Here is a 25,877-nt window from a genome sequence, read left to right as displayed (position 1 = left end):
TCATGGCTAACTTTAACCTTAAATACAATAAAAGCGACTGGGGCTAGATGATCAACATAACAATTTGCGGCCCTCTAGCCTCAGTAGTTTTCAAGTTCAGAGAGCGGAAAGAAAAACAGCGGACGGACAGACAGATATCCATCTCAATAGTTTTCTTTTACAGAAAACCAAAAGCTGCGTTTCAGATTGTCTGTATATATTGTGTTCAAAGTTAGATTCCTGTTCCATGGCTTTTAATATTTTTCAGAAGTTGTTTAGAATGAACTACAGACAAAAGTCTTGAAGACTTTGGAAAAGACAAAAACGTGTCCTTGACACTGTTGGGGTTATTCCCAATCCTCTGTCCTGTTGGCAGCCAATTTTGAAGCATCAGTCATTTATAGCAGATTGATATCTTTTGTGGGAATGAGCCCTGTTTTATTACTTTTACTAATACTCGGAGCATAGTGTCTGAAATGAATTACACGTTAAAAATCTTGAGGAAATTTGTAACATAATAGGATTCTTTATATTTCTAAGTCCCCTAGAAACCTTTTTGAACCTTTGTGAAGTTGTTGTTCGAAATAAATCGATTGCTAACAACCTTGAAATAAAAATAAACATAAGACAAGAAAGTACAGTCGAGGAATTTACTAATAATAATTAAAGACTAAAAGAGGATCAGACAAAAAGTATCAGTAGTGCCAGAAAATGAGTTCCTGAGGTTTGACACTAAGAACAGATATATGTCGAAATCCTGATGCTTCCAAGTACAGGTGTCAGTGAAATGAAAATTCTCCTCTCGTGGAAAATATGCATTTTATTCACTGAATGAATTTCCTTTTAAAGCTCCGCTGAAACTAAAGATTCCCACAAGACTAATCACTTCCATGAAAGTTGCAAATGTGGGGGCGTAGACCCACCTATCCTCGCTTGTCCTCTTTGGGTCGAGTTGGCCACGTTAGTAATCAATATATTTTATTGGCAATGAACGCTTTACAATTTGCCTCGATGTCACTCTGAACTTGGCGTCTTTGATTCTTATTTGAATTCCTCCGAAAAGGCATACGGACAGTTTTCGTTCTCGTTATGAAGAGACGATAATAAAACGAAGAAAAAAGAGCGAGTGGCATATCACACTGACGTCACACAGTGTGGGTGGAGCTACTGACCCGAGTATAAATACGAGGATTGCGTGGCGAAGATCCTCCAACAGCGTGTCGTGTGCCGTCGGTTTCAACAGGTTGTCCGGGGCGTGAGAAACTCAGGCCCGTTAGGCACTCCCCGTCTACCAGGTTGCACATTCACATTAAACTCGAGACAAGCGGAGTGAAGGCAGTGCCTAGCCTTGTTTTCAGCATGTTTCTTGCACTTTGGGTCACTGCTGGCCTGCTATGCTGCGCCTACACATCGCCTGTCACGAAGGTAAGTGCTTCAGATCTCCCGCTCATTTGCGCTCGTGTGAATGCTTCTTGCTCTGTGCAAAGGCACGCTATCACTTTTCGTTATTGGTTAGATAATTCAAGGCAACGTTTCACAAGAGAAGCGCCACTCTCTATTTTGTGATAAAGAGCTTTGAAGTGTTTCAAATTAATATTCCTCATAGTTGGCCGTTTTCAATATGGACGCGGTAATATTATCAAAAGTTTTTCTTTGCCGTTCTTTGGGCCAACCCACGTCCCAGTTTTCATACATAAATGAAGATGTACAGAGCTATTGTCGGAGGGCAAAACAATAAAGCTGCAAGTAATGTTTTTCCTATTTTTTTCTTTTTTTGCGCGCACGCGGAACATTTCGTACTTTATCTGTACTTGCACTGTGTAGTTAATTAAGAAGGTTATTTGAATAATTAAGTATATCTCATTACTCGCTTCTGTAGCTACAACGAAAATACATATTTGTAATGCTAATTAGAAACAGTGATTAGATGAGTTATTTCTTAACACTTCCTCCATCTTTAAGGCAGCCTGGAACGGCCGAGGAATCTCCTTTTCTCTTTCTTCTAACAGAAATGAATGTTGGCGGTAAAGCTAGTTTAGTTTAGGTGTTGTTTTCTCGAAATAGACCTTAGGTTACAAATGCTTTCCTGCAATTTTGTTGATGACGAACTTTCTGCCGAAGATTATGAGATTTTTGTTTCCGAATATTCCACAATGCATCTCTCTCTCTCTCTCTCTCTCTCTCTCTCTCTCTCTCTCTCTCTATACGCACACACATACACACACATATTATAATTTGTATTTGTAAGTATGTCTGCATATGGAGGTATATATATTATGTATATTATATATATATATGTGTATATATATAAATTATATATATATTTAAATTCATATGTATGTTCGTACATGTAGATATATAGTGTATATGATTTATTTATATATAATCTAATATATATATATATATATATATATATATATATATATATTTATAGCTATGAAATCGGAGTCACACATAATACTTTTGTATTTTTTTGTAATTACTCTTGATGGATGGGAAAGGACAACGTAATTTTAGGGGGGAAAGAATCTAAGTGAACATTATCTTGAATTTGCTGCTTTTCATGAGATTAGCGCAGCTTAAGAGACAGGGATTAAAATATAAAGTGAAACAAGTTAAAATTGCGACGAAGTGCCTTCGGTGCAATCAAGTTTTCTGTACGGCGTATAATGCTCTATGGAACTCTCAGCCGCTGCCCATGAAACTTTCAGCCACAGCCCGATGGTGGCCTGAGTTGTTGGCACCTACAGCAGGATGCGTGGAAGATTTTCCCCTCACGCGTAAGTTGTTAACATTATATTCCTGGCTTTTAACGTAAATACACGGTCAAATAGTTCCTTGTTTCAGCAATGAAAATAGAAACGAATACGCAATAATTTATTAGAAATGATTTTTCTGTATTGTTTAACATGCACATTATTTATTCTTTTACATTTTCATTCTTATGAATAGATCATAAAATAATATCCTATCCTAAAATTCCTGCATCTTTAACTCAACGCGAAACACTTTTTTCTGACCTTTCTAGGCTCTTCCATAGATCTTTCCGCCCCCAACAACAAAGTAGTTTGTAGGCTTACTCCCCGAGTAAGCGATAAAAACTACTGAGGCTAGAGGGCTGCAATTTGGTATGTTTGATGATAGGGAGCGTGTATGATCAACGTAGCAATTTGCAGCCCTCTATCCTCGGTAGTTTATAAGATCTGCAAGCGGAGTGAAAAAGTGCGGAGGGACAGACAAATAGTCATCTTTTACAGAGAGCTAAAACCCATGACGATGACTCGCTTTGATATCAGTTTCATATTACCTTCGTATTTGGAAAATGCTGGCATATTAAACTGGTAAAATTTCATTTTAAATGTCAGCGACAATCTGCTCTGGAGAATATTAGAGATTTTTTACGTTTCATTAAAGAAAAAAAAGAAGGAAAGAAGAATTGAAGTTTTGCGAAGGATGGACTTGACTTGAAAGGTCTCTGAATGATAAGACGAATTCTAACCACATTCCTCTGCGAATCGTTGCAGCGTCGGTAAATGTAATTTTCACATCTTGGGAAGAATTCAAGATGGTTATTACCTCCCCCGTCCCCCGCCTCTCTCTCTCTCTCTCTCTCTCTCTCTCTCTCTCTCTCTCTCTCTCTCTCTCTCTCTCTCATCTTTCCAAAATCAACGACTGTTGCTCTTTGAATTTACTCTCTCTCTCTCTCTCTCTCTCTCTCTCTCTCTCTCTCTGAAAAAAACACTGTTGCTCTTTGACTTTATTGGCTTTTACAATAGAAGAAACTACCTCAATTAGAAGACACTACCTCCATACCGGAACCAGCCATTGAATATGAAGGGGCAGAACTGTTGCGCAAAATAATATTTACAGAAGGGAACATTAAAAACAAAATAGATAAAATCAATGAGTTCAAATTTTCTGTCCGGAATGGGATTCATCTAAGAGAAATTAAAGAGCTAAAAGAGGAGATAGTTCCTCATATGTATAATCTCTACAGAAAAAGGATGGAAACTAGGAAATGTGCCCCCAGTTTACAAAACAGGTCCAAGAGAAGAGCCGGGAAATTATAGACCAATTTGTCTAACGTCGGTCGTTTGTAAGATTTTTGAGTCCATGATTGCAGATCAAATTGTGGATCACATTGATAGAAACAACTTGCTGTTAAACAGCCTACATGGTTTCAGACAGAACAGATTCTGCCTATCAAACCTCATGGTGTTTTTTCATAACATGCTTGGTATTTACGAAAGTCGTAGTCTTTGACAAAGTTCCACACAAGAAACTAATGACAAAAGTTAGAGCTTTAGGAACTGTAGGAGAAATCGCAGACTGGATTGAAAACTGGATAACTTCTAGAAAACAGAGTCGTAATAAATGGTGAAGAATCAGAATGGGCAGATATGACAGGCAGAGTTCCTCAGGGCTCTGTCTATGGCCAACTCCTGTTTTTGATTCGCATTAATGACATTGGTGGTGGCTTAACTAGCAGGATAGTCAAATTTGCAGATGACACCAAAGTAGGTGTAAATGCAGCAGACCCAGATAAAGTGGAAAGTTTAAGAAATGATCTAAAGAAAATAGGAGAGTGGTTTAAAAGATGGCAAATGCCTTTTAACTTGGATAAGTGTAAAGTGTTACAAATAACAAATAACATGCTAACTACACGCTGCTTGGGAATGACATAAATAGTGTAGAACAAGAAGTCGACCCTAGAGTCATTATTGCAAAGGACTTAAAATCCACAAAACAGTGCATAAAAACTGAAAAGAAGGCACAGAAACTAGTAGAATACATAAAAAGGCAGTTTAAATACAGAAACATGGACACGGTGCTGCAGCTCTACACATCAATAGTGATGAGACCTCACCTTGAATATGAAGTACAGTTTTGGTCACCAACACCGATAAAAGACGTAAAAAGATCAGAAGGGGTTTGTACAAGCTAGAGCCAAAAAGTTCATTCCATCCATCAGGCAAATAGGTTACCAAAGACAACTAGAGAGCCTGAACATGTATGACTTAGAAACTCAACGTTTGCGAGGACAACTAATAGAAACATTCAAAATACTGAAAAGCGTAACAAAGAAGACAGTAACCTATTTACGTTAAACGAAAACCAGACAAGAAATAATGGATGGAAACTAGAACCGAGGAGATACGACACATTTCATCGAGGGAACTTCTTTACATACAAGATATGTGACACGGAATAAACTGCCACCAGAAGTTGTTAACAGCAACAGTGTGGAAGAGTTTAAAAGAAGCTAGACAAAATCATTAGGACACAGTGAATGACCAGTAAAACCTGCTCCAAGAGATAAGTGAGCACCCGATGTCTCCTCGGATGGACTAAAAAGTCTTTGAGACACCTTAATCCTTGTAACTCTCTCTCATTCCAAAAAAAAGCACTGTTGCTCATTGACTTTATTGGCTCTCTCTCTCTCTCTCTCTTCTCTCTCTCTCTCTCTCTCTCTCATTCCAAAAAAACCACTGTTGCTCGTTAACTTTATTGGCTCTCTCTCTCTCTCTCTCTCTCTCTCTCTCTCTCTCTCTCTCTCTCTCTCTCTCTCTTCTTCTCCCCCCCCCCACAAATACTGTTGCTCTTTGAAATATATTGGCTTTAACTCTGTCTGTCTCTCTCTTCATATATATATATATATATAGATATATATATATATAATATATATATATATATATATATATATATATATCAAATATACATTGAATTCAGCTTCAGCAAGCGCGGAGACTGCATTCAAAGGTCAATGGTATGAGATATTTGAAGAGCTGTTGAATGAATGATTATGAGTTATCTGTTTGAAGAATTATTGAACGGTGTGGATACAAGGCAGTCATGCTTGAATGATGATAAAATGTAAAGAATTTCATTTTGATTTGACTTTGGGATTTCTTGTGAAAGAAAGAGTGAACTATGTGAAGTGTGAAGCAGGTGTTTGAAGGTGGAATAGTGAACTTTTTGAGGGAATAAAGAAAATGAATTATAAAGACATCTTGGAAGATGGAGCTGAGAAAGTAAGTATGGATGGTTGATTGAGAACGTTGATTCATACAGACAAAGAGATGTCAACGTAAGAGATAATGTTTGTTAGAGGAGAAGTGTATCATAGTAAGCAAGACCGCAAAAGGAACACGAAAGGGTTTAGAGGAAAAGAAAACTGTCCATGATAGCAAACTGGTGAATTTTTGAAGAAGATTGTGAAAAGAGGAATGATATCTGTGGACCGAGTGTTTTGTGAATACAGAGTAGGTCTGATGGGATGGGTAAGAGATATAGAAATGCGGCAATGATGGTGTAACAGGTTGGTGTCCGTGAGGGGGTAAAGCGGATATCTTCAACTGGTTTTAAAAATAGAGGGGGGACAGTTTGGAAAGGAGAAGGAGATTCAGGAAGCACGAGAGCACGGGTAGGGTGCAAGTGAATGGCTCATTTACGGGATCGATGCGATTCAAAGTCGACCATCTTAGTTCAGATTTGTTTACAACTGACTGCAGTGCCTCTCTGAAGAAATAAAACCATAAGTCGAGATTTCTAAGCCTAGGAATCGTCGTACCGAAGCTCCTAGCCAGGAGATTTCATTGGCTACCGTGCAACAACTGTTTCCTCGCGTGAGAAGTCCGCCTCGAAAATTACCATCACTGTAAGTGGAGACCTGCAGACAAAGACGGAGCTCTTTGTGTCCCTAGGCGCTGTGGTACTTGTGGAATTCTTCTCAGACCCTTGCGAGCGTTCTTGGCCTCAAAGACTCTGCTCAGAGGACGAAACTTTTTCTTTAAATAAATGAGGCGACATTACTATTCTCATAATACATTTTTCATGTCCCCAGATAAGAAATAGAGGATAAACTTTCTTTTTTTTATATCTCCACAAGTTTATTTCTCGATCGAAATGGGGAATGTATCGTCATAAGATGGTGTGGCCACTTGAGGAGAAAACACACAAGATTTTCCTCCACGTTTCTAACCTCCTCTTCTTTCACACTTTGTCAGGAGACAACATAGGCTTAATTTACCGAGAAGGTACTGCTACTACTTCTCTTATTATTATTATTATTATTATTATTATTATTATTATTATTATTATTATTATTATTATTATTATTATTATTATTATTATTATTTTTTATTATTATTATTTCGGAAGGAGACCCTCTCGTAGACAGGTTTTGTTAAAAATGGTTGCTGCTTCAGCACTATTAATATTGTAGAGAATCTTCTCTATTTTTCTGATGACGGCTTTCTCGTTGTTGCTTAGACTGGCGAGCAACGCACCAAAGGGCGTGGTAAAATTCGGTTGAGTCATTTCGGTTTATTATTACTTATACAATTCTCTCTCTCTCTCTAATGTCCCGTGGATCAGGACGAAACATCGCGTTGGAGAGAGAGAGAGAGAGAGAGAGAGAGAATTGTATAAGCAATAATAAACCAAAATGACTCAACGGGCGTTGCTCGCCAGTCTAAGCAACAACGAGAAAGCCGTCATCAGAAAAATAGAGAAGATTCTCTACAAAATTAATAGTGCTGAAGCAGCTACCATTTTTAACAAAACCTGTCTACGAGAGGGTCTCCTTCCGAATAATAATAATAATAATAATAATAATAATAATAATAATAATAATAATAATAATAATAATAAGACAAGTAGTAGCAGTACCTTCTCGGTAAAGTGTGCAAAGAAGAGGAGGTTAGAAATGTGGAGGAAAATCTTGTATTTTTCCTCCTAAAGTGGCCACACCATCATATGACGATACACTCCCCATTTCGATCGAGGAATAAACTTGTGGAGATATAAAACAAAGAAAGTTTATCCTCTATTTATTATCTGGGGACATGAAAAATGTATTATGAGAATAGTAATGTCGCCTCATTTATTTAAAGAAAAAGTTTCGTCCTCTGAGCAGAGTCTTTGAGGCAAAGAACGCTCGCAAGGGTCTGAGAAGAATTCCACAAGTACCACAGCGCCTGGGGACACAAAGAGCTCCGTCTTTGTCTGCAGGTCTCCACTTACAGTGATGGTAATTTTCGAGGCGGACTTCTCACGCGAGGAAACAGTTGTTGCACGGTAGCCAATGAACTCTCCTGCCTAGGAGCTTCGGCACGATGATTCCTAGGCTTAGAAATCTCGACTTATGGTTTTATTTCTAAAAACCAAATACATGGAATCTACTGGCTACATTACCTTATACATATGGACTTGTTGGATACTCTCGTTACTATATAATCTTAGATGTAAATGCAAGAAGTATGAAGTAAGTCTGATGTCCGGTAGCAGGACTACCAGGTCAGAGAAGTGACATCGTTATGATTACTCTGGATGCAGGTTCGATTCCCGCTACCGAACATCAACATTACTTCATATTTCTTTCATTTAGATCTAAGGCTTTGTAGTGATAAGGTTATCCAAAAAGTGCGAAGAATTCGAGAAGAGGGCACTGTGGATATTGCAGTTACAATTTTATATATATATATATATATATATATATATATATATATATATATATGATATAGTATACACACACACACACACACATATATATATATATATGTGAGTGTGTGTGTGTACATACGGTTTTAGAGTGTCTGTCTCGATTGAGTCTAGCTCATCGTTTTCTCGCAACAATAATTTACTTTAGGATATCTAACCCGTAGAGGGGCGGGGGGTAGAGTGGGGTGGGGGGGGGGGGGGGGGAGGCTAGCGCCGTCAGTGCACCTCAATTGGTGCACTGTAGACTTTTACATAAGAGTCTTTTCATTGTCCCTTCGGTCCTTAGCTACGACTTCTTTCATGCCTTTTCCTGTACCTCCGTTCATATTCTCTTCCTTCCATCTGACTTCCCAACTTCTCCAACACCTGTTTCATGGTGCAACTGCGAGGTTTTCTCCTTTTTCACGTTTCCAACCTCCTTACTGTTATATTTTCCCTTTCAGCGCTGAATCACCTCATAGGTCCTAGCCTTTGGCCTAAATCCTATATTCTGTTCTATCCATCTGTACATTATATATATATATGGAGAAATAACTGGAACTGATTTTGTTCAACTGGTTCGTTTTGGAAACTGTTTTAAGCTAAGTGGTGTAGTGGGATAGTGTTAAAATGGAATATAAATTGGTTCGGGAGGCAGTTTTCACAGGACTTCACAACGTCTTCCATCCATACATGGCAAAGTAATCTTGTCAACATTCATTGCCATTTGAAGATCTATGTTGTTAGAATTCAAATTGGGTCTAATTTCATATTACCTTCTGGAGTCGTTAGGGAAATATTTTGGAGGAAACCAGAAATGGCGAGTATATGCTTGACGTCAATCTCTGGCCGATTTCCTTTGAACAAACGAAATAACTATTCCCAAAGGTGCTGCCAAAGCTTGGCGTATCCCCTTAGAGATTTTCCCCAGCCAGGCCAATTGAAACTGCTAATAACGGTATCACAACTTTGAATGAAAAGGCGGACTCACTCAAACTCGCCAAAATAATTGTTGGGGGTACATACGTAATCAAGTTATTATTTCACGTACATGTTAATTCTCGGAAGCATTTACTGTAAATCCAGCGATAGAATTCTTGCCTCTGATAATTAGGCACTCGAATTTCTTTGCAAAATATTCATATCCATTACTCTTTATCCTTTATTGATGGAAACCGGTCAAGTGAAAAAGCTCTCGACTCAAGTTCCCATTATTTCCACTCCATGGAAGGCTCATTCAATCTCACTCATTCGGGAATGATAGATCAAAGCGTTGTTCCTCGAAATACGAAAACATAGGTAGAATGATACTCGAGAGAGGGAGAGAGAAAGAGAGAGAAAGAGAGAGAGAGAGAGAGAGAGAGAGAGAGAGAGAGAGAGAGTAGTAGTAGTATGCTCACCACATTCTGTATTCCTCTGGGCATAACGATGTCACAAGCAGGGCTCGCGCTGTGGTCCCTATTGAAATGGTGGGGTTGAGGCGGCTTGTACAAATTGAAAGGATTTATTCGGTGGGGGAAATCTTCCTCTTTTCCATTCTCACTTATCCCTCGTGGATTTCCCTTCAAATATCACCAACATAAAATGGCATGGCCACGAAACCTTTTTTTTATTCGGTGCTACGGAGGTAAATCGATAAGAACTTGTTTTCATTTCACTCTCCATTTACGGGATCGAAGCGCCAGAAGTTTCAATAAGCCTGTGAATTATAGTGCCGATTTCCATGTTCTCCTGACCGTTGGGCCTGAGGAGCCGTATCGAACCTTAGGTTTAGTACTACACCTTTGTCTTCTGGTGGGCCATATAGGTTTATGAGTTTTTCCACTATATCAGTCTATACACACACACACACACATATATATATATGTATATATGTGTGTGTATATATATAATTTATACAGATAGATATATATGTACGCACACACATATACATACACACACACTGTGTTTATATATGGATAGCTAGATAGATAGACAAATAGATAGACGGAGCCAAGCCTGAGGCTGTCCACTCACCTTCATACAACATAACAAGGAGTCAGGTGAATAACTCCGGAGCCAACAACCCTTAGAGACTGACTATACTTTGCAACAAAGAAGTTTTGCAGCTTTTATAAGAAGAAATAAGAAAATGATCTCTGCCACATTCATACTTTGTCTGCTCATTTATGGATGAATACACTATAGTAGATTCACATCAACCGTGCATCTAATGTCTAGGCCAGTCCCTTACGACGCTCCTGATATGCAGTTGATAAGCCAATCATGGGGCTGGAAACTCTCAGTCTCTCGAGAGAGTCCACATGGGAAGGATGTATGTTCCACCTCTCCTGAGGGATACGTCTTTCAGAAGTATCCCTCAGGAAAGGTGGAGCATACATCCTGCCTATGTGAACTCTCGAGAGGGACTGAGAGTTTCCAACTCTGTGATTGTCTTATCAGCAGTCAATCAGGAGCGTCGTAAGGGACTGGCCTAGACATTAGATGCACGGTTGATGTGAATCTACTATAAAATACCATTGACGTCAGTGAGTGCCCACCATCGGTGCTGTTAATCCGCGTCAATACCCCTACTTATTCTCAAGCTTTATTAACAATGAAACCATTTCTTTCCAAAATGGCTTTCACTTCACCTGTTAAAAACCATCTTCTAAGTCTTTCTTTTCTCATTCCCCTAACACTTGTGAAATGTACACTCCCTTTGCTTACCTGCTGTTCTCCATTCTTTCACCTACATTATCTTTTTTTACCACTTTTCTACGTATCTCTAGATCCTTCACAGTTTCAGTTTTGAGGAAACAATTCATGTCAACAACTTCAGCCTTACTTCTTTTCGTTCTTATTCACGATCATCCTTCAGTTCCAAAAAGCAGAGCGAGCCAAATACATCGTTCACTACTGCAGGCTTAGTTTCATTATGAATGAAAGGTCTCTTAAGTCTTTTATACGAACCAGGCACCTTCCTTTCTCCAGTTTTTCTGTTGGTTATTTCCGTAGTCTCTCAAGTTACTGTTCATGTATTATATTTAGTCTCCAATAATTTAAGTAATCGTCTGCTTCATTTTCATGACGCTTGCTCCCGTTTACTCTCCATTCTCTCTTCATGCTTTCATCTTCAAACACCTAACAAATCGACAGTTTCCCTTCACTATCCCCATGCAGTATTATATCCCTAGTGAACATCAGCCATCCCACACTCAGTGCACGACCATTTTCAATCGCACAACTCGTCAGTTACATCTAATGTCCTTTACCCGACATCACTCTTCACTCCATTCATAACAGTATTAAACAGCCAAGGTGATAATACACACCTTATCCCAGACCAAAGTTTGCAGAAAGGCAGTGTCACACTCATTCTGCTGCCTACAAATTCCAATGCAGAACCTGCTTTCAAACAACAGGATGGCAACTATAGTCGATTCACATCAACCGTGCATCTGATGTCTAGGTCAGTCCTTTACGACGCTCCTGATTGGCTGTTGATGAGCTAATCACAGGGCTGGAAACTCTCAGCCTCTCTCGAGAGGTCACATAGGAACGATGTACGTTCCACCTCTCGTGAGGGACATACACCTCTCCTGAGGGAAAACGTATCCTTCAGCATAGGCATCCAGATGTTTTACAATTCAAAGACTGCAGATATGTGTGTCATAGAAACTGGCTGATAACTAGAGCTACCTCAGCCATGTTTATCTAATTGAGCAACTTTATCAATTCTCCAAGAAGTGCAAAAAATAATATTCTAGCCCTGTAAAACTGTTGGGCCAGAGTGCTGTTAGTTGGCTGGTAACGTGTGGGAAATGGAAGATTACAAACTGGCAAAAATAAGGTTAATTAAACAAATTTTGAATAGGACACCGATACATGGTGCTTGTTTAAGGTGAAAGAAATGGACTACTGGCTGAACCTTAGTATGCCTGATATGTGAAAATTTGGGTAATATAGAGATGAGTGGCTCAGTGTACGAAAATGCAGCCGGAACATTGCTGATGAGCCTTCTGTGGATGCTTGTAATGTTAATAATGTGGAACTTTTCTCTTTATGGTACACATGCTTGATTCAGTAGAAAATATGTGTGACAGTGCCTTTTGACCTGTGGTCCGTGGATTTAATCTACAGGAAGAATGGCATGCCGATGACTGGCTGATGAAGTTATATGAGTTTGGCATCTTACGGTTGGAATTTGTAATTGTAATAAGGAGATTTTCAATGCTCAGTCATTTGAAAGGTATCGTTGTTATCCTTAAATGATCGAGTTGAGAGAAAAGGAACGACAAAATGACTTTTATCAGATTTCCAGCCCTACGCATACATGGTACCTTTGCACTCAGAGCTCCAGGTATCCATGTTCTCAAGTTATTGCTCTGAAAATGGTCAAGTGCAGTAGTTCTTTATTTGGGAGAGCAGTCATGGCGACGTTATGTACAAAATCAATACGCCTAGGATCATGGCGAAGTCTTGTCGCAAGGATGAATACTTGAAGGTACAAGCATGAATCGGAAGGCACCAGCAACGGTGGTGGGGCAAACAAGGCCAACAACCAAACGTTCTAGAATGCCCTGTGGACAGCAGGGTCTCATATAAATGGAGTTCATAAAGATAAGTACGCCCCTCCCCCCAAAAAAAAATACTCCAAAAAATATAGATACATTTGCATGATTTGATAGCTTTGATGAGACGCATCATCTCCCGATCCGAAATATAATGTGGATCATTAACCAAAAAATAGAGTTGTGAATGGAATGTAAATGAAGAGAGAGAGAGAGAGAGAGAGAGAGAGAGAGAGAGAGAGAGATATCTATTAATCACGACAGCTCCTATTTTTAGTCTTCGTACGAAGGGTCAGTGACAATAATGAGGAGTGTGGTGCAATTTGTTCGACAGGAATTGCGATTTGTTGTCTTATTCCAGACTGTGTCCTCCGAGACTGTCCCCTCGATCTCATTTCATGATTGAATAAATGAAGATTAATATCAGATGTAAATATATAGTATTTGACAGATGCGCTTTTTGTTTTAAGATCATTAACAATAGCATGAGTACGGCGCTAATGACTGCTGTCGCACGCGGCAATTTTATTTTGTTTTTCTTCATTTTCATGATCATTATCGTGGCTGGAGATCTGCAATTAAGGATGAACATCAAAGGTATTCTGTCGTTTTGAAGATTTTTCTCATGCAAATGTTAATAAGCTTATGTGACTGAATGACAAGTCCTTCATAGTTTTATAATTGAGGGAAGAATTATTGGAATTACTTTGAACAACCTAAATTTAATCTCAGAAGAGTATGGCCAAGGGATTTTCTCATTGCGAGATACTCATATTTTATTTGTCCTTTTTCTTAGCATGAGGACCTATATTTTCAAGGCAACCTCTTGCAAAGTAGAACATATAATAGAAATTTACTCCTGTCCTACACGCGACTATGTTGATTATATATACATTTATCTATCTATCTATCTATCTATCTATCGATCTATCTATCTATCTATCATCTATCTATCTATCTATATATATATATATATATATAATATATATATATATATATATATATATATAATATATATATGTATATATATATGTGTGTGTATGTGTGTGAGTGTGTGTGTGTTTTATAATTTTTTTTTTTGCTCCATCTTATGTATTTTCACCGCAGCCCTTACTGTTTTGTTGGAGTTTCTTCATAGCCATTAGGCTTTTTTCATTCATGCTCGTGCAATAGTCTCGGCAAAAGTAACTTTTGAGGATGAAGCCTTTATAAAGATGGTAAAGGTAGGGTTTGTTATTTTACGTTTCTCGCAAAGCAATTTCCAAGTCGCTGGTTGCAGCTTAACAACAGCATTCACACTGAGAATGAAAAGTCTTCGTATTTTTGTGTCTTTGAGAAAATGTTGAAGTTTATGGCTACCAGTTGTTGATGGTTTGCCATCAGGAACTTTTTTGGCTTTGACCACCTCCCCATTCCCTCCGTCCCTTCGTCAGTCGGCCAGTTCTTGTTCCTTCATATTTCAAACGCTGTACGCCATATGCGTTTTCAATATTATTACACTCAAATGACTTCTGCTAAAGAATGTGGTTAGATGCCGTCCTCTTCATTTTCACGAAAGAGAGATCGAAATAAAAAAGAACGGAAATTCAAATAAATCTCCTCTTTTTTTTCTTGGCTGTTTTCAGCATTTTCGTGGCGCAAAGGAAATTTCAGCTGGCAGAGATGCCGTTAGAATCGGGAGTATTTGTGGAACCTGATAACTCGCGCTGGTTTGAGATTCTAAGGTTTACGCTGTGATGAAGTTTATGATTCACCTAAATACTGGCTCCGCCGTTCTTCTACAGGAGCCCGACCCTTTTACGTGGCAGATGTAACCAAACTTACGCTGCCTCCCATCTTTCCAAGTACCGGTGTCACATATAATTTGCACTCCCTTGAATTTGGACTCCCCAGTCATTATTATATGTATAAAAGTAACTCCCGATTCGTTATTAAACTTATGATTTGCACTCCCCCAGTCCATATCATACGTGCCATAAACACTCCCTCTGTATAATAAGCACTTCCCTACTTTCTATGTGAATTGAAAGTATGCCAAGAACTCTAAAAGCCAAACCAAGCTAAGCCAAACCATCCCATGCCAAGCATTCTAAAAGCCAAGCAAACCAAGCCATGATATGTCAAGAACTCTGAAAGCCAAGCCAAACCAAACCATGCCATGCCAAGCACTTTAAAAGGCAAGCAAGCAAAGCCAAACCAAGTCATGCCATGCCAAGCACTCTAAAAGCCAAGCCTTGCCAAAAACTAATAGCCAAGCCAAGGCAAGCCAAGCCAAGCCAAGCCAAGCCAAGCCAGGCCATGCCAAGAACTTTAAAAGCAAAGCAAAGCCAAGGCAAGCTAAACCATGCCATGCCAAGCACTCTAAATATAATATATAAACAAGTATACAGTTATGTCTAAACTCTATGTATGAAAGTAATGAATAGCATTAACAGGTGGGATGGGAGTGAGAATTACATGTATAATAATGACTGGGGGAGTGCATATAAAACGCTACACCGGCAGTTTCATGGTCGACTTGCTTTCGGGGTTCCTACGATTAGCAGCACCTTTTTCTACTTTTTAGTTCATTCTTTCATTTATATATATTATTTTTCATCACATCACCGTGATTTATATATTTGCATTAAGCTATAAATGTCCTTTAATGTCCAATTCCTCTACCTCGGAATCAATATATTTTCATATATGTTAACCGAAAGGGAATTTTCTAGTTGATAAGAATTTCGTCCTCCTCGTACACACACACACACACACACACACACACACACATATGAATATATGAGCGTGTGTATTTTTATTTTTTAGTTTTATCATAATCATTTGTTCATAAAGTGGTAATGGTGGCAGGTGCTTGTTTTATTTGTTTATTTATTTATTTATTTTTTTGCAGTCTATGAAAAGATAGATAAGTGAAACTCCATTCCCCCAAACGTTTTTCGTGGAAGCGTCGTTCTTGGAATGAATTTTTTGTGTGCTAATGTGCTGTGTTCCTGTCAGCGTGACGGATTAGGGCAGAATTGACCTCAGTGTAGGATGGATTCCTTTTCACAAAAGACAAAAGTTTCTGTTTCACGAGGTCGTATCGTTCAGGAGAAACCGAATATCTAGATCACCCTTGATTCAAGTTCATTACGAGTCATGATAATTGGAGACGTTCCGTCATTCGTGCGGAGTGATCGCTACTTTTGCGTTCCCATCGATCATTCAGAATTCCTGTCCGGAGTGTCCTGCAGGGTCGATGCTCCTTTCCTACTCATCGTCCTCCTTCGGACTGAATTAACGTTATTTTCCTCGAAGGGAGAGAGAGAGAGAGAGAGAGAGAGAGAGAGAGAGAGAGAGAGAGAGAGGTTAAAATTTAAGTATATCTTAGTTTTACCAGACCACTGAGCTGATTAACAGCTCTTCTAGGGCTGGCCCGAAGGATTAGATATTTTTTTTTTTACGTGGCTAGGAACCAATTGGTCACCTAGCAACGGGGCCTACAGCTTATTGTGGGATCCGAACCACATTATATCGAGAAATGAATTTCTATCACCAGAAATAAAATCCTCTGATTCCGCGTTGGCCGAGCCGAGAATCGATCTTCGTACCATCGAATTGGTAGTCGAGCGCGAAAACCACCCGTCCAACGAGAGAGAGAGAGAGAGAGAGAGAGAGAGAGAGAGAGAGAGAGAGATAGAGAGAGAGAGAGAAAGAGAGACTGTTGTGCATATGGAAGTCGTCCTTTTCGCGTAATGCTGTAGCCGATAGTTATTTATCCATCGTGAGATCTTATGACCAGTATCCGAAGGAGCCTTTCGAAAATCAATAACAAGGGCTGCTTGTTTTTCTTCCCGCGCTGCAATGGGAAGGGGGAGGAGGAGGAGTCCATATTTCACGCCATGAACCTAGGGTTTGAGGGTTAATGGGATTTCCTTTTTTTCTTCTTCTTCTTTTTCTTCTTCCTTTTTCATTATTATTTTTGATCACTTTAAAGGCGTCATGCGCATGCTGCACGAGGAGGATCAGGGAGAGAATTTTCCTGGATTTCATTTCTTTTTTTCATCGACTAATTTCACATTTCACTTCATAATTGAAAGTCACACATTTAGGGAAAGGCTGTGCCAATTGCTGATTAAAAGTTTTGGTGAGGTCATATAGGGTCCATGATATGAGGGCAACACGAACGTTCATTCACGCTCGTGTTCGCTAGTTTGATATAGAGAAGGGTATGTTGAACTCATCTTCGCTGGATGAAGAGCAGAGACAACAACAGAAATCTTCTCGCTGGAAAACGCGTATCATTAGGAATAATTATATCAACTTGATTTAATTTATAATGATCTGGTTTTTTCTTGGTTGTTTATTTTTGGTTGTTGTGGCCATGGGATGAGAGGCTGTCGTCCCTCGACTGTTGCCTCTTGTCTCTTCCACGGCCGCAGAAGCACTCGATTTCAGGCCTGGTGTCTTTTGACGAGAGATCACTGAGGCTTGAAAGATGGAATCCGTTGCTGCGAAGAAAGATTGCAGTTGTGATCAGCATGAACAAGTACAAAATGCGCCGAAGTTTCTTTGGCGCAATCGAGTTTAGTGTACAGCTGATAATCAAGGCCGCCGAATATAATTCCATCTCTCGGTGGTCTCGGTGTAATGCTGTATGAGCCGCGGCCGTTGAAACTTTAACCACGGCCCTGAGTGTCCTGTCCTATATCGGTGCCTGACGGACGATTATGGCTAACTTTAACCTTTAAATAAAATAAAAAACACCTGAGGCTAGAAAGCTGCAATTTGGTACGTTTGATGATTAGAGGGCGGATGATCAACATACCAATTTCCAGCCCTCTTGGCTCAGTTGTTTTTTAAGATCAGGAGGTGGACAGAAAAAGTGCGGACGGACAGACAAAGCGATCCCAATAGTTGTCTTTTACTGCAAACTGAAAATCCACTGATATATATTTTCCGTAGAGTTCATTTCTCCAGAAACTTCATCTGCAACCCAGCGACATTTTCATCACTGAAGAACATGAATGCAATGATGGATTGATATGGAAATCTAGTTATAATACTATTAATATTAGGAATGAAGAATTTCATACAGGAAACCAACCAATATTTGAATATATATGAGTTGCATTTCTGGATGAAGACTCCCCTGTACTATATTCATATATTTATTATAAATTGACTTACTGACTGCCTTGTGATTTATAATATTCCAAGGTTTAATGCTTTTCTTACAAGACCACAAGCTGGTAACATCTTTTAGTACACGTATCCGCACAAACCATTTCTAGACCGTGGATAGTAACGTATTTTATGAGAAAACCGTTTGTCATAAAATATTAAACGGAAGTATTTGCCAATTTACTATCCGTTAACTATTTTGAATCAGCTAATTATTCATGTCTTCTCCTTGTGGCAACATCCTGTGGCCACGAGATGGCAGTATTGCTGCATTAATTTCTTTTTTACATTTCAAACTTTTGCAGTCATATTTTATTATCTAAGTAACTCATCGAATTCTTTATCAACAATGGCTTGCTAACAGGCTTGACAGGTTTAATATATATATATATATAGTATATATATATATATATGTATATATATATATATATATATATATATATATATATATATTGTATTATATATATATATATTCAAAAAATATATATATTTTACCACCACACACACACACACACACACACACACATATATATATACATATATTATATATATATATATATATATATATATTATACACACACACACACACACACACACATATATATGATATATATATATATATGTAGTATATATATATATATATATATATATATATATATATAATTTTATATATTTGTTATGATTTTGACAAATATATTTAACTGAAGATGATATAACATTTGCATAGAGATTCAACGTAGTGTCACTATGACGTTTCGGCTACTACTCTCCTCTTTGAGATTCTCATACATGAAAATTTTAACTTTTGAGCATGTCCTTCAGTTTGAACTGAAAGCAGTACCTGAATCGTGTGTCAAATGCACCAATCAATGAATCATTCATCAACAGGGAATATACATCAGCGTGAGATTTCGGCATCTCTCCCCTTGCGCGATGACGTCGCTATGATTGAGGGACAGTACTTGTTTTGTGTGCGATGAGTGAGGGGCAGTGCTTGTTTTGAGTGCGATGGGTAAGGGGCAGTGCTTGTTTTGTGTGCGATGAGTAAGGGGCCACCCTAAGGTGCAGTGGGGCTGCGATGGGTAAGGGGCCCCCCCAGTGCTTGTTTGTATGGCGATGTAAGGGGCAGTGCTTGGTTTGTGTGCGATGAGGTAAGGGGCAGTGCTTGTTTTGTGTGCGATGAGTAAGGGGCAGTGCTTGTTTTGTGTGCGATGGGTAAGGGGCAGTGCTTGTTTTGTGTGCGATGGGTAAGGGGCAGTGCTTGTTTTGGTTGCGATGAGTAGGGGCAGTGGCTTTGTTTGTGAAGGGGCGATGGGTTAGGGCCGTTGGCTTGTTTTTGGTATGCGATGGGTTAAGGGGCAGTGCTTGTTTTGTTGTTTTGCGATGAATTAAAGGGAGCAGTGTTGTTTTGGTGTGGGCGATGAGTAATGGGGCAGTGCTTGGTTTTGTGTGCGAATGAGGGTAAGGGGCAGTGCTTGTTTGTGTGCGAAATGGGGTAAGGGGCAGTGCTTTGTTTTGTATCGCAATGGGGTAAAGGGGCAGTGCTTGTTGTTTTGTGTTGCGAGAATGAGGGTAAGGGGCAGTGCTTTGTTTTTGGTGTGCGGATGAGGGTAAGGGGCAGTGATTGTTTTGTATGCGAATGGGTTAAGGGGCAGTGCTTTGTTTTTGTGTGCGATGAGGGTAAGGGGCAGTGCTTGTTTTGTTGTTGCGATTTTTGATAAGGGGCAGTGCTTTGTTTTGTGTGCGATGAAGTAAGGGGCATGCTTGCTTTTGTTTTGGCGATGGGTTAAGGGGACAGTGCTTTGTTTTGTGTGCGATGGGTAAGGGCAGTGCTTTGTTTTAGTGTGCCTATGGGTAAGGGCAGTGCTTGTTTTGTAATGGGGGCGATGGGTAAGGGGCAGTGGCTTTTGTTTTTTGTATGCGAATGGGTAAGGGGCAGTTGCTTGTTTTGTATGCGAATGGGTAAGGGGCAGTTGCTTTTTTTGTTGTGCGATTGGTTGAAAGGGCAGTTGCTTGTTTTTGTGCGATTGGGTAAGGTGGGGCAGTTGCTTGTTTTGTATGGCGATGGGTAAGGGCAAGTGCTTGTTTTGTGGTGCGTGGGTAAGGGACCGTTGCTTGTTTTGTGTGCGATGGGTAAGGGGCAGTGCTTGTTTTGTGTGCGATGGGTAAGGGGCAGTGCTTGTTTTGTGTGCGATGGGTAAGGGGCAGTGCTTGTTTTGTGTGCGATGGGTAAGGGGCAGTGCTTGTTTTGTGTGCGATGGGTAAGGGGCAGTGCTTGTTTTTGGTGTGCAATGGTAAGGGCAAGTGCCTTGTTTTTGTTGGGTGCAATGGGTAAGGGGCAGTGCTTTGTTTTGTTGTTTTTGCAATGGTTAAGGGGCGGCTTGTTTTGGGTGTGTGGCAATGGGTAAGTGGGCAATTGCTTGTTTTGTGTGGGGCGATGGGTAAGGGGCAGTGCTTTTGTTTTGGTATGCAATGGGTAAGGGGCGTGCTTGTTTTGTTGCGTTGGGGTAAGGGGCAGTGGCTTGTTTTGTGTGCGATGAAGTAAGGGGCAGTGCTTGTTTTGTGTGCTATGAGTAAGGGTCCTCAGGGTTCTTGTTTTTGTGGTGCGATGAGGGTAACGGGGCATGCTTGTGTTTGTGTGGCAATTGGTTTTAAGGGGCGTGCTTGTTTTGGTGTGACGATGGGTAAGGGGCAATTGGGGCTTTGTATTGGTATGCGATGGGAGGGGCAGTTGCTTGTTTTGGTATGCGATGGGTAAGGGCATTCTTGTTTTGTGTGCGATGGGTAAGGGGCAGTGCTTGTTTTGTGTGCGATGGGTAAGGGGCAGTGCTTGTTTTGTATGCGATGGGTAAGGGGCAGTGCTTGTTTTGTGTGCGATGGGTAGGGGCATGCTTTGTTTTGTGTGCGATGGGTAAGGGGCAGTGCCTTGTTTTTGTGTGCGAATGAGTAACGGGCCGGGGTCTTGTTTTGAGTGGCGATTGGGTTTTAAGGGTCAGTGCTTGTTTTTGTTGCAATGGTAAGGGGCAGTGCTTGTTTGGTTTGTGTGCCATGGGTAAGGGGCATGCTTGTTTTGTGTGGCGATGGGTTAAGGGGCAGTGCTTGTTTTGTGGGCGATTGGCTTTAAGGGCAGTGCTTGTTTTTGTATTCGATGGGGTAAAGGGGCAGTGCCCTTGTTTTGTTGTGCGATGGGTAAGGGGCAAGTGCTTGTTTTGTGTACGATGCGTAAGGGGCAGTTGCTTGTTTTTGTGTGCCGATGAGGTAAGGGCAGTGCTTGTTTTTGTGTGCTATGAGGGTAAGGGGCAGTGCTTGTTTTGGTGTGGCTATGAGTAAGGGGCAGTGCTTTTTTTGTGTGTGCTGGGTAAGGGCAGTCCTTGTTTTTGTGTGCAATAGTGATTGGGGCAGTTCCTTTTTGTTTTGTGTGCCATGACTGAGGGACAGTGCTTGTTTTGTTTGCCATTTTGGTTGAGGGACAGTTGCTTTGTTTTGTGTGTATGAGTGAAGGGCAAGTGCTTGTTTTTGTGTGCGCCTGAGTGAGGGACAGTGGCTTGTTTTGGGGTGAGGGGCCATTAGTGAGGGGCAGTTGCTTCTTTTGTGTGTCATGAAGTTGAGGGACAGTGCTTGTTTTGTTGTGCCATGAGTGAAGGACCAGTTCCTTGTTTTTGTGTGCCATGAGTGAGGGACACAGTGCTTGTTTTGTGGTGCTTCATGGTTGAGGAGCAGTGTCTTGTTTTGCGTGCCAATGAGTTAGGGCAGTGCTTGCTTCGTGTCGCCATGATTTAGAGACAGTGCTTGTTTTGAGTGCCATGATTGAGGGACAGTTTCTTGTGTGTGCCACAAGTGAGGGTCAGTGCTTGATTTGTGTGTAATGAGTGAAGGGCATTGCTTGTTTTTGTATGCTATGAATTGAGGGACAGTGCTGGTTTTGGTGGTGCCATGAGTGAAGGGTCAGGTGCTTGGTTTGAGTGCGATTGTGTGGAACAGTGCTTGGTTTTGGTGTGCTGATGGGTGTGAGGGCAGTGCTGTGTGCGAGATGAGCAGGGCTGTTGTTTTGGGTGCCGATGGGTGAGGGGCAGTGATTGTTTGTGTGCGGTGGGTGAGGGGTGGCCCAGTGCTTATTTGGGTGTGGGGCGATTTGTAGGGGGAGGGAGAACGCTGTTTTGGGTGCGCATGGGTGAGGGCAGTGCTTGTTTTGTGTGCGATGGGTGAGGGAGAGGCTTGTTTTGTGTCGAGGGTGATGGGCAGTGCTTGTTTTTGTGAATGGTGAGGGAGGAGTGCTGTTTCGTGTGGCGAGGGTGAGGGAGAGTGCTTGAGTATGCGAAGGGTTGAGGGGCAGGCTTGGTTTTGGGTGCGCAATGGGTGAGGTGGGGCAGTAAGCTCTGTTTGTGTGCGAGGGTGAGGAGAGTGCTTGGTTTTTGTGCGAGGGTGGAGGGGAAGTGCTTGTTTTGTATGAGATGGGTGAAGCGGGGCAGTGCTTGTCTTGTGTGTGATGGGTAAGGGGCAGTGCTTGTTTTGTGTGCCATGATTGAGGGACAGTACTTGTTTTGTGTGCGATGGGTAAGGGGCAGTGCTTGTTTTGTGTGCCATGAGTGAGGGACAGTACTTGTTTTGTGTGTGATGGGTAAGGGACAATGCTTGTTTTGTGTGCCATGATTGAGGGACAGTACTTGTTTTGTGTGCGATGGGTAAGGGGCAGTGCTTGTTTTGTGTGCCATGAGTGAGGGACATTACTTATTTTGTGTGCCATGAGTGAGGGACAGTACTTGTTTTGTGTGTGATGGGTAAGGGACAATGCTTGTTTTGTGTGCCATGATTGAGGGACAGTACTTGTTTTGTGTGCGATGGGTAAGGGGCAGTGCTTGTTTTGTGTGCCATGAGTGAGGGACATTACTTATTTTGTGTGCCATGAGTGAGGGGCAGTGCTTGTTTTGTGTGTGATGGGTAAGGGACAATGCTTGTTTTGTGTGCCATGATTGAGGGACAGTACTTGTTTTGTGTGCGATGGGTAAGGGGCAGTGCTTGTTTTGTGTGCCATGAGTGAGGGACATTACTTATTTTGTGTGCCATGAGTGAGGGACAGTACTTGTTTTGTGTGCCATGAGTGAGGGGCAGTGCTTGTTTTGTGTGTGATGGGTAAGGGGCAGTGCTTGTTTTGTGTGCCATGAGTGAGGGACAGTACTTGTTTTGTGTGCCATGATTGAGGGGCAGTGCTTGTTTTGTGTGCGATGGGTAAGGGACAATGCTTGTTTTGTGAGCCATGAGTGAGGGACAGTACTTGTTTTGTGTGCCATGAGAGAGGGGCAGTGCTTGTTTTGTGTGCAATGGGTAAGGGGCAGTCCTTGTTGTGTGTGCCATGATTAAGGGACAGTACTTGTTTTGTGTGCCATGAGAGAGGGGCAGTGCTTGTTTTGTGTGCAATGGGTAAGGGGCAGTGCTTGTTTTGTGTGCCATGATTGAGGGACAGTGCTTGTTTTGTGTTTGATGGGTAAGGGGCAGTACTTGTTTTGTGTGCGATGGGTAAGGGGCAGTGCTTGTTTTGTGTGCGATGGGTAAGGGGCAGTGCTTGTTTTGTGTTTGATGGGTGAGGGGCAGTGCTTGTTTTGTGTGCCATGAGTGAGGGACAGTACTTGTTTTGTGTGCAATGGGTAAGGGGCAGTGCTTGTTTTGTGTGTGATGGCGGGTGAGGCAGTGCTTGTTTTGGTTTGATTTGGTGAGGGGCAGTGCTTGTTTTTTGTGTGCCATGAGTGAGGGACAGTACTTGTTTTGTGTGCAATGAGTAAGGGGCAGTGCTTGTTTTGTGTGTGATGGGTGAGGGGCAGTGCTTGTTTTGTGTTTGATGGGTGAGGGGCAGTGCTTGTTTTTGTGTGCCATGAGTGAGGGACAGTGCTTGTTTTGAATGCGATGGGTAATGGGCAGTGCTTGTTTTGTGTGCCATGAATGAGGGGGCAGTGCTTGTTTTTGTGTTTTGTATTGGGGTGAGCAGCTTGTGTGTGCCATGAGTGAGGGACAGTACTTGTTTTGTGTGCAATGGGTAAGGGGCAGTGCTTGTTTTGTGTGCGATGGGTAAGGGACAATGCTTGTTTTGTGAGCCATGAGTGAGGGACAGTACTTGTTTTGTGTGCGATGGGTGAGGGGGCAGGCTTGTTTTTTTGGTGTGATGATGAGGGGCAGTGCTTGTTTTGTGTGTGATGAGTAAGGGGCAGTGCTTGTTTTGTGTGTGATGATTGAGGGGCAGTGCTTGTTTTGTATGCGATGAGTAAGGGGCAGGGGCCGACGTTGCTTGTTTTGTGTGCGATGGTAAGTAAGGGCTCTAGTGCTGGTTTTGTTTTTGTAGGGCGATGAGTACAAGGGGCCAAGTGGGCTTGTTTTGTGTGAGATGGGTAAGGGCAGTGCTTGTTTTGTACGGCGATGGGTAAGGTGGGCAGTGGCTCTTGTTTTGTATCGTCGATGGGTAAGGGGCAGTGCCTTGGTTTTTGTATGCAATGGCGGTAAGGGGCAGGTGCTTGTTTTGGTTTGCTCAATGGGTAAGTGGGGCCAGTGCTTGTTTTGTGTGCGATGAGTAAGGGGCAGTGCTTGTTTTCTTTGTGGCGAATGAGTAAGGGGCAGTGCTTGTTTTGTGTGCGGATGAGGTAAGGGGGCAGTGCTTGTTCTTTTGTTGTGCGATGGGTAAGGGGCAGTGGCTTGTTTTGTGTGCGATGGGTTAAGGGGCAGTGCTTGTTTTGTTTTTTTTGAGCGATGCGGGTAAGGGGGCCAGTGCTTGTTTTGTGTGCGATGGGGTAAGGGGCAGTGCTTGTTTGGCATGGGTAAGGGGCAGTGATTTTTTTTGTATGCGATGGGTAAGTGGGGCAGTGCGTTGTTTTGTGGTCCGATGGGTAAGGGGCAGTGTTTTTCGTTTTTGTATGCAAATGGGTTAAGGGGCAGTGCTTTGTTTTGTGTGCGATTGGGTAATAAGGGGCAGGCTGCTTGTTTTGTATGCGATGGGTAAGGGGCAGTGCTTGTTGTTTTGTGTGCGATGGTGGTTAAAGGGGCAGTGCTTGTTTTCGGGCGATGGGTAAGGGCACAAGTGCTTGTTATGGTGCGAATGGGTAAGGCAGTGCTTGTTGTATGCGCAAGGGTATTTTAAGGGGCAGTGCTTGTTTTTGGGTGTCTGATGGGTTAAGGGGGCAGTGCCTTGTTTGTTATGCGTATGGGTAAGGGTGCCCATGTGCTGTTTTGTGTTCGTGGGTAAGGGGGCAGAATTGCTTGTTTTGGGGAAGTGGCTATGGGTTTAGGGGCAGGTGTTTTGGTGCAAGGTAAGGGGCAGTGCTGTTTGTATGGGCGATGGTAAGGGGCCAGTTGCTTGTTTTTGTATGCGATGGGTAAGGGTGGGCTTCCAGTGCTGTTTGTTTTGTGGCGATGGTAAGGGGCAGGCTTGTTTTCTTTTTTTCCTTTCCTCTTATTCGCGTTCCTTTCCTCTTTTTTTCCAATCCTTTTTCTTCTTTTTTTTCTTTTTTTTTTTCTTTTTTTGTTGTGCGAATGGGAGGAAGGGGCAGTGCTTGTTTTGTATGCGAGTAGTATAAGGGGGCAGTGCATTGTTTTGTATGCACAGTTATGAGGGTAAGGGGCAGTGCTTGTTTTTTCTTGTTTGCGAATGAGTTAAACAGGGGCCAGTCACTGTGTTCTGCGTATGGGCTCGAATGGGGGCAGTTTTGCAAGGGCTTT

General features: G+C 41.5%; 1 protein-coding gene across 2 annotated transcripts in view; it reads left to right on the top strand.

The window, feature by feature from the left end:
• The first annotated feature begins 1,184 nt into the window (after positions 1 to 1,184).
• Positions 1,185 to 25,877, top strand: part of LOC135224235 (corticotropin-releasing factor-binding protein-like) — a 201,085-nt gene continuing 176,392 nt past the window's right edge. For both annotated transcript variants that reach the window (XM_064263097.1, XM_064263093.1), the window contains exon 1: positions 1,185 to 1,404. In XM_064263097.1, the coding sequence (XP_064119167.1) occupies positions 1,339 to 1,404 (66 nt within the window). In that variant the 5' untranslated portion in view covers positions 1,185 to 1,338. The remainder of the gene's footprint in view (positions 1,405 to 25,877) is intronic.

This window comes from Macrobrachium nipponense, chromosome 20 (assembly GCF_015104395.2).
Source record: "Macrobrachium nipponense isolate FS-2020 chromosome 20, ASM1510439v2, whole genome shotgun sequence".
Classification (NCBI taxonomy): Eukaryota; Metazoa; Arthropoda; class Malacostraca; order Decapoda; family Palaemonidae; genus Macrobrachium; species Macrobrachium nipponense.
This window is presented reverse-complemented; position numbering and strand designations above follow the sequence as displayed.